At 42.5% G+C, this 18,700-nt stretch overlaps 1 protein-coding gene across 2 annotated transcripts in view; it reads left to right on the top strand.

Annotated features, from left to right (window-relative positions):
• ACSS3 (acyl-CoA synthetase short chain family member 3) overlaps positions 1 to 18,700 on the top strand; it is a 1,350,383-nt gene that overhangs the window by 1,158,287 nt on the left and 173,396 nt on the right. For both annotated transcript variants that reach the window (XM_078674232.1, XM_078674231.1), the window contains one exon: positions 9,452 to 9,551. In XM_078674232.1, the coding sequence (XP_078530358.1) occupies positions 9,452 to 9,551 (100 nt within the window). The remainder of the gene's footprint in view (positions 1 to 9,451; positions 9,552 to 18,700) is intronic.

Raw genomic sequence — 18,700 nt, 5'->3', positions numbered from 1 at the left:
TCATCTGAGTGCAGGCTTCCAATGAATCCATTGAATCATATGTTACCGCTTTGAAGGTGCTGGCTGCATACTGCAAATTTAAAGGCTTCACTTACGAACTTATTAAGGATCAAATGGTTTCCAGATGTTTTTTCCCAAAAATTCAACAAAGTTTATTGGCTTGCAAAAATCCTTCCCTGGACAAAGCAATATACATTGCAAAAAGTATTAAATCTTCACACGAGGATTCTAAACAACTAGATAAATCTGAAAATTGTGTAGCTAAAGCAACACAAGTCAATCCACACAATACTCAAATACAGCATACTTTTGTTAATAAACAGTCAAGTTCACAACAGACTGTTGTTGGGCTCAACAGAGGCCGATTTTCTGCTTGTGGCATGCACAAACCTATTTGTTAACTAAAACCTATCGAAGGTGGCTATGCCTGATTGTGTGCACGTCCATCAACTGTATTCAACAGTAAAATCTAAAACCAATAGTCATAAGCAAAAACATACTGAAGTTCTTTATGGTGGTGCTCAGGTGGTGACAGCACCTAGCCACCTTGGGTGAAAACCTCTATACATCAAAGCAGTGCAGACTAGTACAGAATAAACAAAGGCACCAAAGCACACACACTATAGTATTTTTACAATCCATGCTGACACCCTGGTAACACAACCATTCTCTGATGTATATGTTACATATGAACTATATCAATACACTCGGTGTCCTTGCGACATAATAGTATCGGGCCGGGCATGGCAAGGGCCTGTGCTCGCATCACACTGTAACAATAACAATCAGGTTCTACGTCTACACCAATGCACATCACCCTATCCTTAAAATACTCGTAATCATGGGATGTCAGTTGGGCACACTTTGTTGTGGAGAACGCATGGTGATTATAAACAATGCATCTTTATTCCTTTTTCTTATTTTCTTGGGCTAATAAAGTGGAAGATCGAATTTGTTTAGACATAATGTGAAGCACAGCAGTTCAAACCAAAACACAATTCTTGGCTTTTCAGCCATACGTGCTATGGTACTTATAAGGACAGAAGGTATTGCACATTCAAAACTGAAAAGTGAGCGATAGTTATTATATTTTGAGAACCAGTGGTTCTCACACTGTCCCTGGTAGCTGATACGCGGGACAACATATCCGTATCCAGAAAGCACACTGACTGGCATTGGAACTCACTCCCTATGCAGACATTGCGACAGTGGTCGAGCCAGAGAAACTCAGTGTCCATTTTCATGTCTAGTAACTACTTGCACGCATTCCTGAACACCGTTCTGCTCTCCACGCTTGGCGTCCAGGCAACCTGCACACGTATCAGGTAAGAAAGGGACACCATGTGGGATTTATTTTGACCTTATAGTTGTTCAAACGGTTTCTACTTCCCAGCCATTGGCAATTTTTCCTATCTGACTTTGGTTGGCAGGCTTATCAAGATCCTGCTGGAAATAATGACTCTGGTTAAAGACTTTTGACGCTTGCCTGTGAGTTACAGAGGGACGGCTGTACCCTGGGGCACTATATGCACAACATAATTACAGATAGGTGGTGTTTGTAGTTATATTTTTACTTGAGTAGCTAATTTTACATATATGTTTATCAGCACTAGACGTGCTGTTGTCTGTAATGGGGCAACTCATCATGGATTTACTTATGAACGCTCTTTGCCAGTAGACTCTTTCTGGGAATTACTGGTCATCTATGCGGATGCATTGGGGGCTGAAATATTGAGAGTGACAACTAACTTTGGACTTGGGAGTGACTTGAGACAATTATAGGTATTTTGTAGCGTTTTTAAAAACACCCATGGATGTACTATAGCGTTTTTGGTGTCAGGTATTATTTTATGTATGGACACACTGCGTTTCACTCATAGTGTCTCATACAGCATGTAACCATCACTAACCTTAGCTTGATCTGATGATGGCTTTCATACGCTACTCTTCCTTGTGGGGTCCCTCTATTTGATCAATGCCACAGGGTTAAACAGTTGTGATACTTGCATTAGTTTAAATATTATACATATTAAATATAACATATGGTTTTGCAGCCTTGAAAAAGCCCGGGTGGATGAAGCGCATGTCAAAAGCTTCATGTTGAAAAATTATGCAGAATATTTTATTAAATAAAAGACGAACATCATCTACGTTTGAATTAAACTTTTGCAAGGATTGTAAAAATACTATAGTGTGTGTGCTTCGGTGCCATTGTTTATTCAAACCTATTTATCAGTGTGGGTCACTGTCGCATGTGTCTAGTTTTAAGAATTGTCCAGCCATAGCTCAAGAACATTGGAAATGTAAGAAGATTGGACATTAAGGGAAGGTGTGTAAAGGAAGTACTAAACACCTAGGCTTAAGAGGTGTTACCCTGGATGATGGAAATGACATGTGCAACATATCCAAAAAAGTAGAAGAATTAGTACTTTCTGTACACTGTATAGAAATTGGAAGTGTGTATAGCAACAAGTACAGTGATCCAAAGATTCCTATATTAATTGATGGCATTGAAATCCCTTTATTGCTTGATTCTGGAGCCAATAATATTTTCATTGATAAATTGTATGTATGTATGTATGTATGTAGGCCTACTTATATAGCGCAACTGTCACCCTAAGGGTATCCTGGCGCTTTGACCACAGACATTCCTACAGATGACAATTACACTGCCTTCGGAAAAAGGTAAGTTTTAAGGTCCTTTCTAAAAGACAAGAGATCCTGCTTACACCTAAGTGCCAGAGGTAGAGAGTTCCAGAGCTTGGCGGCCGTAAAGCTGAATGAGCGGCCGCCAATCCTCGCCCTTTTTATCTTGGGAACAGTCACCAAGAAGGCCGAGGAGGATCTCAAGAGTCTGGCGGCAGAGTACCAGGAAAAGAGACCTCGCAGCACCACGGGACCCAGCCCATGCAAGGCTCTAAAGACTAAGCAAGCTGATTTAAAACAGATCCGTTTTTGCACCGGTAACCAGTGTAGGTCCGAAAGGGCAAGAGAGGACGAAGCAGACCAAGGCCGCGAGAGCACCAACTTAGCTGCCATGTTCTGTACCCGCTGTAGCTTCATAATTAGAGTACTGGGGGCTCCCAGAAGCAGTGCGTTGCAGTAGTCTAACCTACTGAGGATGATACTACGCACTGCTTCTGTCCTTGCTGCGTGAGGGAGTAGTGGAAGAATCTTCCGCAGCATGCGTAACAGCAGCATGCAGGTCGCCGTGGTTTTATTAACGAAGGCGTCCAGCTGGAGACTAGGCCCGAGCAGGACACCTAGGTTACGGACTGAGTCTGCCGCTGTAACAGTGCCCAAGGTGGAAGAAGGCCAAAGACCCTCTGGCAGAGAGCGAGGCATACGATCTGCCGAACAATAGAGAACTTCAGTTTTTGCCCCGTTAAACTGTAACGAGTTCTGACGCAACCAATCCGCGGCTGCCGACATACAGTGGTGAAAGGATTCTAGGGAGACCGCATCCCTGCCCTCGATGGAAAAAATAAGCTGAGTGTCATCGGCATAGTTGATGACAGACATGCCGAATGACTTAATCAGACTTATTAGAGGGCGAAGGTATAAGTTGAAAAGGATCGGGCTGATTGCAGAGCCCTACGGTACTCCCTGTCTTACATCTCTCACCACCGAAGGAAACGGCGGCATAGCCACAGATTGCCGCCTGTTACAGAGGTACGATGCCAGCCAGTCCAAGGCTAAACCAGTTACCCCGGACTCCCGGAGCCTACCCAGTAGAACCGCATGGTCGACCGTGTCGAACGCGGCCGACATGTCAAGCAGCACCAAAAACGCTGCTCCTCCCATGTCAACACGCGAACGCAGGTCATCCAGAACGGCCACCAAGGCAGACTCCGTACCGTGGGCTGGCCTAAAGCCAAATTGGGCCATGTCCAACAGATCGTTGGATTCAAGGAAGCTGGACAGGACCCTAGTGACCAATTTCTCTAAGATTTTTATTGAGAAAGGCAAGAGTGAAATAGGCCTATAGTTGGTCGGACATAAAGGGTCCAAGGTGACTTTTTTTAGCAGTGGGGTACTCACCGCCAGTTTCCAGCTATCCGGGACCATGGCCGTGGAATATCAAGGAATGTTGGGCAGACAAAGGCTTCTGCCACCCGATGTCATTACCACAGCATTTGAGGGCAGTCGAATTGATTTGGTTGGTTATTTTTGAGCAAACTTATCTTTTGAGACAAAAACTACCAAGGGCAAAATGTATGTTGCTTATAAAGGTAATAATGTTTTTGGCTGGTGGCATCAAGCAGATTTCAATTTATTGATCAGACCCGGACACAAACATCCAGTAACACTGGTGAATTCTGTAATGGATGTTAACTTAAAAACAAATTCAATTTCAGAAAAAAGTTGCCAGGATAGAATATTTTGTGCATTAAACAAAAGGCAAAGAGGGGGTTACACCTGTTAAGCACAAGCTATAGAATGTACCTCATGGTGTGAGGAATGAATTCTCTGTTATCTTAAAGGAAATTCAAAATTATGGAATATTAGAACCCGTTGATGCTACTTAATGGCTTTCTCCAATTGTTATAGCTAACAAAAACATCTGGAGAATTAAGGTTATGCATTGCTTTGAGGTCAGTCAATAATGCCATATGGGTCAGGAATTTTTCTTTACCATGCATTGATGATCTCATTAGAGCCGTAGTTTAGTGCAAGTGGTTTTCGTAGCTGGATCTTCGAGCTGCGTATCGTTAGTTGGAGCTGGATGAACAAAGTGGCATTCGGCACACCTGATGTTTCATTCCAGTTTTGTCGCATCCCATTAGGACTGGCCTCAGCCGCTTTTGTTTTTGAGAAAGTTATGACCCGGATCTTTGCTGATGTGCCAAATGTTGTCGTATTTCAAGAGGATATTTAAATTTTTGCAGAAATCAAAGAGAAACACAATGAGTGTTTAGAAAAAGATTTGTCAATTTTAGAATTCAATGGTGTTAGTGTGAGTGAAGACAAATGTATCTTTGGGATGAATTAAAAGAGTACTTAGGAATTGTGTTAAGCTCAAATGGTATCAAACCCAAGTGTAGTTGATGGTATTTATCAAACCCCCACACCCTACTGATAGAGAACAACTAGGATCCTTCTGACGTCTTTGTGAGTTTTTCTCCAAGTTTATTAAGGATTGTGCTGCAATGACTGAATATTTTAGGTCCCTTAAAAATAATTCTAATTTTGAGGAGTCCACCAATTGTCAGCAAATCTTTGAAAGTGTCAAACGATTGATAGAATTGACTCCATTTTTGCAACCATATGTGGAAGGTAGAGAGATATTTATCACTCTAGATGTGAGCGCCTATGGCATGGGTGCTATTTTGTCTCCATTGGAGGGTAACAATGAGGTTATGGTAGGTTTGTCATCTAGGAGAAAGTAAGAAGTGGAAACACAGTATCCTGTAATAGAAAAAGAGATGTTGGCATTTGTCTGGGGGGAAGGAGGGTAGAGCAACTTAAATCCTATCTTTGGATCTTTGGAGCAGGAAGTTTTGCAGAAAAACACACCGCAGACCATTAGTGTATATTTTATCTGAAAATCAAGAAGTCCCCAGCAAGATTGTCTAGGTTAACTACCAAATTGTTGGAATTCAACTTTCCATGGTTCACATTGCAGGGGGTAAAAATGGCGGAGCAGATTTCTTGTCACAACTTCCTATTAATGATGAATCCGATGATAGTGAAGATCATGAGGAAATTGAAGAGTGTATCATAGCTAAAGTTGAAGATATGGTTATCTATTCAAACATGGAGACTTAGCATACTCAATTGGCGATTGCTCCCCTTCTCACTCAGGTGATTCATTTGGGAAAACTGGTTGGCCGAAAGAAAAAAGTCTGGATGTCCCTTTACATCATTTTAGTAAAGTGGCGAATGAGTTGGTACCTCAGTAAGTGTTTTGACAAAGGATTTTGGAAATGGCTCGTGCTGATTTTTTAGGTATGACAGCTACCAAACATAGAGTAGAAATTATTTCTGGTGGCCTGGCATTGATGGAGAAGTGGAAAGTTTGGTGAGGACATGTGTATAATGGTGTTGTAGCGATAAACATTTGGGGCCACATGCATCAAGCATTTTTGCCCTCGCAAATGGGTTGATTCTGCGAAGCGGCTCATTTGCGAGGGCAAAAAGGCCTTTTCTGATGCATCAAAGGCTTTCCATTCGCAACTTAGGTAATCGCAAAAGTGAATTTTTCAAAGTGACATGTGGCACACACACATGCCCTTTGGGCATGTGTGTGCGCCACATGTGCACACTTACCTTTTTGGTGGGTGAATCAGGGGGGGCCTTAGGCCCCCTGGCACCCTTGGAATTGCATTCGCAGTTTGCGATTACCAATTTGGGAATCACAATTTGCATTCCCATTCATTTCTTTGGGCGTACCGGCCCATAAGAATGGATAGAGTGACATTCACAATTTGCGAATTGCTATTAGGTAATGTATAGGAATCGTAATTTATTTTGCGATTCCTACATGCATAAGGAATTGTGATTCCTAAATAGCGATTCCTAGAAATCGCTATTTAGGAAACGCAATTCCTTATGATGATGCATGTGGCAGTTGGTCACTGCCATTCCTGATTTGAATCCTGTTTTGTCTTCTGAAAATGGTTTGGCAAAGAATTGCGGTTGATTTTTTTAGACCGTTTCATGTACTACCCCTCGATATTAAATATGTTTTGCTAATGATCCATCATAATTCCAGGTGGGTGGAAGTGTGCGGATTGGCTGAACCTAATTCCAAGTCTGGTATATGATTTTTCAATGAGGTATTTACCAAAGAATGTGTGCCTGAGGAAATTTTGACCGACGATTTTACACAATTTACCTCTTCCACCATGTCACATTTTTTGAATCTGTGTGGTATTAAACATCTACACACTCCACTATCTCACTCGCAAGCGAATGGCAAAGTACAGACATTTAATAGGTTGTCAGTGGAGTGTGTGCAAAGTGCCATAAAATTTAGACAGGATTGTGAAATGGCCGTCAGATATCTGGTGTGGGCTGATAGATCTACTCCTCACTCGGTCACAGGAAAAGTTCCATTTGATCTTATGAGGGGAAGTAAGGTTATGTCTTCTTTGTGTCCGTTTTGGAGGATGATAATGAAAGACCAGAGATGGGATGTCAATGAGGTGTGTGGAGAAGCTAAAAGAATGACTAATGACTTCAGTATTGGGAGATTTTAAAGAAGCAAACTCCTTAAAAGACCATTCAACAGGATTGTTAACTTTGCTATTGGTGATCTGGTATGCATCAAAGAGCCTATTTTGCTCAAGAATGGATCTGCAAAGTTTAGCGATCCGGTTAGCGTTATTGACATTAAAGTCAATACTAATTGTGTTTTGATGGTCAATTATGGAGCATAAGGAAAGTAGCTAAAATTGGAAGATCTGATGTGATTGGTTTGGATTCTAGAACTGAAAGTCGCAGTAGTAACAAGCACATATGAAATATGATCAAATATCTGCACTATGAAGAAGCACTGGATTATGCAGATCACCCAGAAAATATTTGGATTGAGTTAGTTATATTATTAATGTACACTGTTGCATCATTAATGTACACAGAATTCTCTTTACTGCACTTGCAATACTTGTGTTATGGAAATTAATGTAATGCCTTGGTTTTCTTTTCTTGTTCTACCACATTTTTGTCTCTCTTGTTTTGTATTTTTTTAAAAAAAGTTAAAGAGTATTGTATTAAGTCGTGGTCTCTATTGGCTAAGCTTAGATTGTCTTTTAGAATGGTTTTGTGTTATGGTTTGATTGTATGTCAGTTGAGAAAAGCTCTAGGCCCTTATGTACTGAGTAATCGGTGCTCCTTCTACTGTCAATAAAATACTTCAAGCCTTTGTGAAATTGAGCCTTCTACAACACTACAACCAGTGGCTGGTAACCGACACTCAGCATAACACAGGTAGAGGAGCCCCAGGACAGAATGTCACAGAGTACAATTCAAGAATTTGTCCAGTCTCTGTGACATCACCTTGCCTGCAGGGCTTAGGGTAGTTGCCAGTTTCTAGTGTGATTCCATAATGGCTAGCAAGCATTCCACCAGGAAACAAAGATTATAATGGCGAGTTCGTGCCTAATCTTTGCTAGGCTGGCCATCATTCTTCAGTCCGATAGAAAGCAATCCATTGCTGTGATTCACCAAAGCAGCTGCTTAGCCCAGTGAGTTTCGATGGAAAATGAAAGTTTGACAACATAATTATAACCATCAAAATCAGAAACTGGAAAAGATTGAAATTGTTATGCATAATTATGGTTTCCATGTGTGCTGATTTTCAAAATAGTGTGTACATATTAGAAAAATGTTACAATATAATCTGTATTCTGTTATACTTGTTGGCATTGCGTACCAGAAATGTTGGTGATGTTTTCGACTCCTCAAAATGTACCTTTCAATTTTGACTATAAATTACACTGTATGATTCGGAATGAGAGAATCTTACATTGCACTTGTATACGATCAATATCATGTGCGGGCATTACTTAAAGGTGGTAATATCAATAAAAAATCAAGGGTATGATTCCCTGTAGTAATCTGTGAAACTGAATATGTGTTCAGGTGCTATGATAATATTTAAGCGGGCTACCAGTTGCTCTCTGCAATACTTTTCATGCTTCCAGAAGAGGGAGGGATAGATCGAGAGATAATGTACTTATCCAAGGTGTGAGAGATGTGACAAAGGTTTGCTGCCTAGATGTCACGCCAATTTTTTTTGATTGTCTTGGGTCGTTAAAAATACTAAGTTAATATTGAATATGATGCAGAATAGAAATTAAGAACGAAACTATACATCACACAAACAATTGCCATTCACTAGAGATGGTCTTTATGATTCACCTGGTGCTCTCACTTACATGGGCCAGAGTTTCTTCCCATATTGCAGACTAAAGCTAATTTGGCACCAAATGTGAAGTACATTTTTGTGCCCCACTTTTGTAAATAGTGAGATTTAATTTTGTCTGTAAGACTGTAATCAATGACACAATTTCATAAAGTAATATTCCATTCCCAGATGTTCTTTCTGCCTCACATCTATTCCCCCTCCCCTTTCCTGTTGCTGGTACACTCCATTATCGGTTATGACAGTTTAAACTGTCACTGCTTGGAGATCTGTCAGGAGCTGTGGCTCAGACGTTATCTCTTGTCTTGAATAAAACTCTTACTACTTTACTGGTAGTTGTTCCTCATTTTAGCACGCACCCCTCCCTGTTAAATGGCTTTGTGTGTTGTACCAACAGGTGGCACCATAAGTGGCTGGTTCCTACGCCTAGAGAAATAGCCTTGGCCAACAGTGCCAACAAATGAGGCCTCTACTGGCAGATAGTTGCATACACACCCGCACATACTGCAATATAGTGGTAATATATATGCTCTTTAAAATAGACAATTTATATGTTTCTTTTGTTTTTCTTTCGTTTTCTAGTCGGTGCTCTCCCATTACGCCGTGGCAGACTGTGCAGTTGTTGGACTTGAAGATCCTCTTAAGGGGCATGTCCCATTAGCACTTTGTGTTTTAAGACAAGGTAAGATCAGTTCATAAAAAAATCTCTTCTGTAGTCGTGGACATTAGTGGTAAAATAATGTTCTCTCAGTCATACCCACCCTGACCACTGCCACTTTATTTATTTATCTATTTTAAGTTTTTTGTAAATTGCTACCAACTACCCAATTGTTGGTCTCAGAGTGCTAAAGAAGCGACAGCAAATGGCCGTGCTAAATGTCTCCAGGTATTCTAGTGCGTCCTGGTCAGGTTTCCTGGTCCAGTACCGTCTGATAATCCAACTAAAGAGTTCACACTCATGTCGACCAGAGCCAAAGTGTATGTGATGGGCCAATCTTAGGTGTCTAATATTCGGACTAGTCTAAAGCTGCAGTAGGCTGCTCCTAGGACGGTAGAATTAACTGAATGCCAGAGTGAAAAGGTGCGTCTTTAGTGAGTTTCAGAATTTAGATTTAGGGTAGGTTTTTTCATGTCTTAAGTGGATGAGTAAACAATTCCTTTTTTTTTTTTTATTCTTTTTATTAAAAGTTTTTGTTGTTACATACAGGACACGGCATTATTACAAAAAACAACTTATAACACATTGAGAGAGAAAACAAAAGTACAAGTAGAGTAATCTTCTAATTAAAGAATAAACACAGAAATAAAAAAATTCTGTTCTACAATGTTCCATACTCTTACTTATATACCATTTATTCAGGCTCATCTATTTAGTCTCACTCTTTTATGTCCCTCATAATAATACAATAATATTCTTTAATACCCTATATGATGTCCTTGCTGAGTCTCATTTCATTCAGATGAGGTTTTTAATCTATTTCACCCTCTTTCCATCTTGTAATAGGGCCCCAGATTAACTCACCCAGCTTCCTACCCCTTTTCCCTTTCCATGCATATATCTCTTTCTCCAGATTTTATGTTGTTATTAATTTGGCCAACCAGTTATGAAAAGTAGGGGGAATAGGATCGATCCATGCAGAGGCTATGCATAGTCTCATAACTGATAGTGCTACAAATAAGAATTCCCTCCCGGTTGATAGTTGTTGTTCCTCCTCCATAATCACTCCTAGTAATATAGTTCCGGGAGTTAGCGCAATATCAGTTCCTAATATGCTATTTATAAAACCTTCTATTTCTTTTTTCAGTGTATCTAGATTAGGGCATGTTGCAAATCTGCATCCAAGCTTCCACACCTATAGCAAGTGATACCCACAGTGCCCCCCCATTGTGCTATTTTAGCAGGAGTATAGTATAAATGATATAGCGTTTTATAATGTTGCGCCTGCAATGGTGCCGAGCATAAAAGAGAATATCCATATTGCAAAGAGGTGCCAAAGCTTTCCCCAATAATATTAAGGTTTTCTTTCCATTTTCCATTCCATTTATCATAATCATCCTGTTTTGATTTTATCAATTCAGCGTAGAGCCTCTTGATAGTACAATCTTCCCCCAATTGAATCAATTCCATAATCGGATCTTGCATAAATCCAAGTGGACCTCCCTTTTTGGTCTGCAAGAAACTCCTGATTTGTAAGTATTTAAAAAATTGCCTGGTGTGTAGGTTGAATCTGCTCTGCAGTTCTGAAAATTGAGATACCCCCTGAGGTCCCATTACGTCCCCTATGCTTGTAATTCCCTTTCTTGCCCACTCACCAAATGTAAAACCCGAAAAAATCTCTTGTGGGAGATTTGGATTATCTATAAGTCTAGTATATAGATTATATTTCCCCAAACCAACTCTTTTACTGAAGCTTTTCCAAATTGTATTTGCTGTTATAAGCGTCTTGAATTTTGTCTTTTTGTAGTAACTTGCCTCTGTAAATTTCAACAATAGATTCTCCACTTCTTATCCAAGGGTTAGTCCATATATTGCCAGTGTTCCAAATTCACACCAACCTTCTAGTTCTGCCCCTCCCAACAAGCCGGTCATGTTTTGAAGAGCTGCCGTCCAGTAATATAGCTTTAATTCTGGTACTGCCCAGCCTCCCCTCTCTCTCGAAAGTGTCATAAATCTAAGGGCTCTTCTAGTTTTCCCCTTAGCCCAAATAAATCTATTTATAATATACTCTAGTTTTTTAAAAAATTTGACATCAAATAACAAAGGTATGGCTCTAAATAAATATAAAAATTTTGGAAGGATCAACATTTTTATTATATTCGTCCTCCCTACAATTGACATGTGTAGATTATCCCATCTGTCTAAATCTCTCTCCACTTTCTTAATTAATGAGGAAGTATTCTTTTGTATTATTATTATTATTTTTTTTTTTAAAACCTTTATTGTACAGAGAAGGCTCACAAATACGGGCCTACAACCCAGCGGGCCGGCCACCACAAATAAGAAACATAGTCATCAATACAGAAACGCATACAGAATAACACAGCAAATCATACAGGAAATAAGGGCTAAAAGCCATATAGCAACCAGCAGAGACAGGATACGATTAGGTTGATTTTCTAATATAATAACGGGTATGACAGGATAACAACAGGTAGGAAACCTCGGAGGGCCGTGGTGGGCCGCGAACAAGCCGCGGTAGAAAATACAGGATAACTCAATAATGACAAACACATATCGGTAAAGGCAGAATAGGAGTCTCGCCAGAAAAACAGTGGCAACCGCCGTTCAGCGCCCACCCACCACAACAAGAACGTATCATATCAAACAAAGTCGAAAAAAGCTTATCAAAGAAAGCCCTCCGGCACACAACCCAGGGAATAAGGGAAAACCCCCCCCCCACGAGAGGGGGGAGGAAGAGAGGAAAAAGGGAAAAGGGGACAAAAGGCGAAAAGAAGATCGCCGCCTCAAGCACGTGCCCCACGGCAAACAAGGCCGGGGACCACAAATCGGTATTCAGAACCAGTAGTAACCGGAGCCAAATTACGTAGTGAGCCAAAGCCACAGTAAGACCAAACGGCTAGTGCATCAAAAATAACCCACCCAGGGGGACACATGCCGAGACCGCGTCCCGAAAAAGAGGACCACAAGAGCTATAGAACAAAAAAAAATAAGAAAAATGAGGGGAAAAAACCTCAAAGAAATGACAGACCCTCCCTCCCACCCCGCAAGCCCACCCTGCACCCCTGCAGAAGGCTATGGCCTACCCCCCAGCAGCGTGCCTGTCGCCCTAATCAGAACCCGAAATATAGAAGAACTAAAGCAAGATAGAACATAAAGACAAAAAAAGGGGGAAAGAAGGAAGAAGGGAGGAAAGAACACGGGAGAGGGCCATAAAACAGAATCATAGGCTCCCACCCTCCCGTCCAAAACATCAGTGTCCACGGGAAGACAAAAGAGTCTAAGGATACAGTCCAGGAATATGACAAAAATCCGACATGGTCATACCGTACTAACCGATCATCCAACCATTACAAGACAACAGTCCACAAAGGCAAGATCGTCTCATCCCTGTCCTTGTTTTTCCAAACCTGTAGCAGTCCGCCTCACGAAGAACCAGACCACGAGGAACAGGAGGCAAAGAACAGGGAGGTCAAACTTCAATCCGCATAAGATGTTTCGTGCACCACTCGGATGATCCGGGACAGTCAGAAACCATTGTACACAGTGCAGGCACAGTTCCGAAGATGATCTGAAGAAAGCCGACCCAGCGGAGTCAGCACAGGATCTACGTTCGGCCATTCGAGGAGATGAAGAACAGGAAGAACCACTAAGACCGGCCCGGACAGGACCCGGCCCACAGACCCACAGCACAGGAGAGGACACATCACGATGGAGGGCAGCGGAACTCCGGAGATCCGCAAAGACGGCAGCCACCGGGTCCACAATGTCCAGGATAGTTCCAGCCGCACCCAGCAGCGACGTAGCCGCACACGCCAGGGGGGGCTCAAACGGCCCAGCGAAACGAGCCTCCTCCAGGTTAACAGCGGGTGCGGCCACCGGTGTACCCCAGGAGCGCAGGGCGGCGAGGATGTCGGCAAGTGTAGGAACACCTTTACAGTATCCGGCTTCTGTGCCACCCCGTGGACCACCGCCGTCCATCTCGGCCCGACTGAGATATACAGGGTCGGCCGCCATCTTGGAAGCCCGGCGGGGTCGTAGCGATCCTTGACCCCCGACCGGGCCGCAGCAAGGCTAACGGACTTCAGTCAACCACCAGCAGAGGCACGTCCAGAGCAGGAAGGGGGGGCCACCAGAAGAAGGAGGATCGCTGGCCCCCCAATGCCACCAGCCCCGTTCTCCGAGTCCGGGCGGAGGCACTCAAAATGGCCGGACCGGGGAACAAAGGGGGGGAAAGCCACACTTACGGTCAGCCCCGTCAACCGAAGGCAGCGCCTCCACCCCAGGCCGCGGGATCTCCTGATCAGACCAGAAAGCCGCGACCGGCCTCTCTGCACGACCGCCTCTCCGGCCGAGCCCACTGCGCCATCAAGGGCCGGCCACAGCGTAGCGCCCCGTCCGGGCGCCGCCGAGGAGACTCAGGCCAGTCCGCTCCGGAGGCCCCGAAGCGAGCGAAGGCACAATTCCGGAACCACGGCACCCAGAGACAACTGGAACAGACGGTAAGTGTCTATAAATCGCCGTAGAGCCACAGCGTAGCAGAAATCGTCTTCCCGGGGCAGGATAAAAGCAGGATTTATGTTTCGAACAGGAAAGTAGACGGAGCCGAGCTAAAGCGCGGCCATCTCGGACGCGAGCTTGGCTCCTCCCCCGAGGAAGTATTCTTAACTACTAACGATTCCAGATCTGCCAAGATAATTACCCCTAAATATATACCTGACTGCACCACTCGGTTATCTGTGTAAATAGTATAGGAATTTTTAATTATCTGTGTTTTTGATATGTTTAATTTATAGCCCGATATCTTTCCAAATTTTTCCGCCTCGCTTTCAACGTGTACTATAGATTCAGTAGGATTAGGAGTGATTACAGCAAGGTCGTCTGCATAGGCTAAAATTTTACAGTGCCCAATGAGTGGTTACAGGTGTAATCATCTCAGACGCCTCTATTCTGCGGATTAATGGATCCATATATATAGCGAACAATAGCGGTGAGCAGGGACACCCCTGTCTTGTACCCCTTTTTATTCGGAATTTTCGCGTATTACCAGCATTCACACGTACAGTTGCTACCGGGTTTAAATATAAGGTCTTTATTGCTTTAAGGTATCCCTGTTTTACACCTATTCTCTCTAATGCACACCAAAGGTACTCCCAGGAGACCCGATCAAATGCTTTTTCAGCATCAAGTAACATTACTGCCATCGGGTCTCCTGCGACTGTTGTAACATCAAATAGAGTTATTACTTTGCGTATGTGATGAGTAGTCCCTCTTCCAGGTATAAATCCATGTTGAACACAGCTAACTATTTTATGTATTACTCTGGCGAGTCTTGACGCTAGTGCCTTGGAGAATACTTTCACATCTGCATTCATTAAGGTGATGGGCCTGTAAGAGCCTGGTTCCTCCGGATTTTTCTCTTTTTTTAATATTACTACCACCTCAGCACTCCCCCATGATTTGGGTACTGAGTCACCCAACTGTGCGCACTGCATGGTCTTCATTAAGTCTTTCTCCAAGATATCCCAAAATACTTTATAGAACTCTATAGGTATTTGGTCAGGGCCCGCTGATTTCCCTGACGGAAGTTTCCATACTGCCTCCTTAATTTCTTCTGTCAACAATGCCCCCTCTAAGCCATCTGCATCATCCTCATCCAGTATATCTGCCCGGATCTGCTGTAGGTACTCCTGTATATCCTCTGTAATTCTCTCTGTGTCTCTCCCCGATAATTCGTCATCATATAGCTTCTCATAGAAAGTCCTAAACACTTCCCTTATTTCATTCGAATCTGTATGACCTCTGCCCGATGTGTCTCTAATTTCTCTCACTATTCCCATTGCTTCTTCCTGTCTTGTCCGTGTAGCCAAAATTCTCCCTACTGACTCACTCAGTTCATAACACTTCTCTCTTTTAGTAGTGTAAATTTTTGCTGCTTTGCTAGCTATGTGACTCTCTGCCTCGCCTTTTACTTTCACCAGTTTTATCAAGGCATTATCCAATGGAGCCCCAGTTAATACACATTTTTCTAAATCCTCCTCTGCTTTGGATACCTTTTCATATAACTCTGCGTTCCTCAGTTGCTCCTGCTTCCGTTTATAAGAATTAAAGCTCTTCATTTCCCCCCGTACCCTTGCTTTAAAGGCGTCCCATACCACTCCCTGTTCAGCACTATCCCTGTTAATGACGAAGAAATCACTAACCCACTTATTCATGTGTTCTATATATTTCTCCTCTTTTAGTAGATCTCTTTCGAAAGTCCAGTTCGTTTATTGTCTAGCATTGGTATTTGTTGCTATTGTGAGTATTAAGGGATTATGGTCGCTAAGAATACGTGGCAGCCTTTCAATATTTACATTCGATATGTTGGTACTTGAAACAAAAAAATAATCTAATCTTACACAAATTTGGTGGGGGGCTGAATAATATGTGAAACCTTTATTGTCCGGTCTTTTTTCCCCCATACATCTGAGAGAGCATTGTTCAAGATTAAACTATGTAGTGCCTGGTTAACCCTCCTTTTCCGGCCTTTATATTTTCCAAAAGAGCCCAATCCTAATCCGTCTGCACCATTTATATTGAAATCTCCAGCCAGTATAATTTTCGGTGCCCAGGTGGCTAACTCCACATCTAAAAATTGAAAAATTTCGGGGTCATCTTCCGTTGAGCCATAAATGCTTACGATCGTTGTCCACTCCCCATCTATCAGACACTCGACCATAGCCCATCTTCCCCATTTATCCTGTGCTTTCTTCCTAGTCAAGGTATTTTTATTTCTAGCTAGAATAGCCACCCCTCTTTTTTTTACCCCTTGACTAGAATCTACTAATAAGTGAAATCCTAGATGTTTAAGAAAGTGTATTTGTGTTGTCATAACATGTGTTTCTTGAATACATACAATATCCACGTTCATTTGTTTTAAGGCTACTGATATTTTTGATCTTTTTTGAGCATCATTCAAACCACACACATTCCATGTTAAGCACCTAACACCCATACCTTAGCTTATAGTATACCTTTTCCCACATCTAATCTCCTATTCACCCTATTTATCCACCATCCTATAGCCACTCTATCTTCGTTATTCCTTATCTTTCTTTCTTCAGATTTTCGCTTCCCGGCCCATTCTCTCAGTTCAGTTGTTTCCGTTGCTAAGATACTTCTCTCTTTTATGTGTTGTGCCGTGTCCTGTGCCCCCCCTAACACCCCCCAAGTCCCTCCTCCCCCTCCTCCCCCCCTCCCTTACTGGCAAATAGGTCAATCCTGACCTATATGTGACAGCCGAGCCCCCAGGGGGCTTTCCCTCATCCACTCTCCCGTGCTCCCTTTTCTTGTAACCTTTATTCAAATTGTAAACAGCTCATCAGACCTTTTGGGATTTTATTTCTTTGTTATGGGAGCTACTTGTCTTTTGTCTTCAATCCGATTGAAATGGGTGTTCCGTTCCCTATGTGTTCTCTCTTCTCAAAGAAAGGACAGATACTCCTGTGCAACTATTTCAGAGAAAAATACTCTGAACTGACCATTACATCCTACTTTAAGGCGAGAAGGGAACAACAAATATACCTCACACCCTAGGTTTTGAAATGGTACTATAAGTTGCCTCATGCGCCATCTTCTCTCAACCGTTGTGTGGCAAAAATCCGGGAGAGCAAAAAAAGTTATGTCCTTATATGTACGTTTCTTGAACGGTTTAGCCTTCAAAATTACTTCCTCTCTTAACAAATAATTACCGACATACACGAGAATAGCTCTTGCTCTTGGACTCACATTACCCTTTTTCTGCGACAGGGGAAATCGATGCGCTCGTTGGACTTCCTTATCCCAGTCCCAGTTGTCCATCTCTGGAAAGGCTCCTCTTAGCAGCTCCACCACAAAAGCTCTTACATCTCCACCCTCTTTCCCTTCCTCCACCCCAAGCAGTCTTATGTTATTTCTCCTCTGCCTATTTTCGAAGTCTTCAAGTTTCCACAATATATCAGACTCAGTTTTCTCATGCTCCTGTCTAAATTCCTGGATCTTCGCCACCTCGTCTTCTACTTTGCCAGTCCTCTGCTCAACCTCCATCAATCTACCAGTAACTTCAGTGTATAGTTCATTTACTTTGTGTAGAGATCTCTGTATTTTCTTATTTGCGCGTTTTGCTCTTTTACTTTCAAGTCGAGCTTCCCCTTGTATTTGTTTCAGTGTGGAGAGTAGAAGATCAAATCTATCCGTATCTTTGTGTGGGTCTGGAAAACCTTGTTGCTGGTCCTGATCCTGAGCTTGTTCCCATTCCTTAAGCTCCTTCACTTCTTGTGAGTCACCACACCTTGCTCCATCTTGATGTTTCTGCGAAATGGGTAATTTATCCCAGTCTAGCTTTTTAGATCGTCCTCTCTGTGTTATACCACATAGTCTCCTGGATCTTGAATGAGATCTTCCCCTGTGTTTATAATTTTTGAGTTTTGGATTTCCTTTGGTAACATTTTTCTGCTCCAACTCTGATGCCGAGGAATAGTCGCCTGATTCTTCAGAGCTGCTTGATGAATAATGGTCTCGAGACGAAGTGAAACTTAGATCCGTTTCATCAGTCTCCTCTCCTTCTTTATCATCATCGTTGCATACTGAGGAACACTCATCTCTATGTTGTCCTGCGGCAGAAAGTTGTCTGATATTGCTTATATTCCTATCTTGCTCCTGATCAGGCTTTCTACGGTCTTGTAGTAAGGAATCTTTTGATCTGAGAGGTCTAAGAGGTCTAGCCAATCTGGAGGGCTTCATTTTAATATTTTCCTTGGGAATAGCACCACTGCTTGAGTTGATCATAGGTTTTGCCATTGCCACTGTGTTTATCTCACTTGCTGCGTTTGGTGGAGTACCAGTGATTCCCCTTTGCTGTATGGTTGCTTTCCCTTGTTGACCATTATAATCATTTCCATCTTTGATTACGTGTGGGGCTTCTACTTCTGCTTCTGGTTCTGCTTGCCTAGAGGGCGCTTCCCTTCCCTCCTCTGTCATATCCACCTGTACAGTTAGTTGATCAGAATACACAGTTACTTCAGACAACCTTGTATCTGATCTTGCCCATTGCTTATCGTCTCGCTGACAAAGCACAGAGTGAGAGACAGGTTGGAATTGAGGCAGTGATACGTCGGGATTATTCGCCTTCA

This window comes from Lissotriton helveticus, chromosome 1_1 (assembly GCF_964261635.1).
Source record: "Lissotriton helveticus chromosome 1_1, aLisHel1.1, whole genome shotgun sequence".
NCBI classification, from domain to species: Eukaryota; Metazoa; Chordata; class Amphibia; order Caudata; family Salamandridae; genus Lissotriton; species Lissotriton helveticus.
The sequence above is the reverse complement of the archived record's forward strand: the minus strand, read 5'-3'. Positions and strand labels throughout refer to the sequence as shown.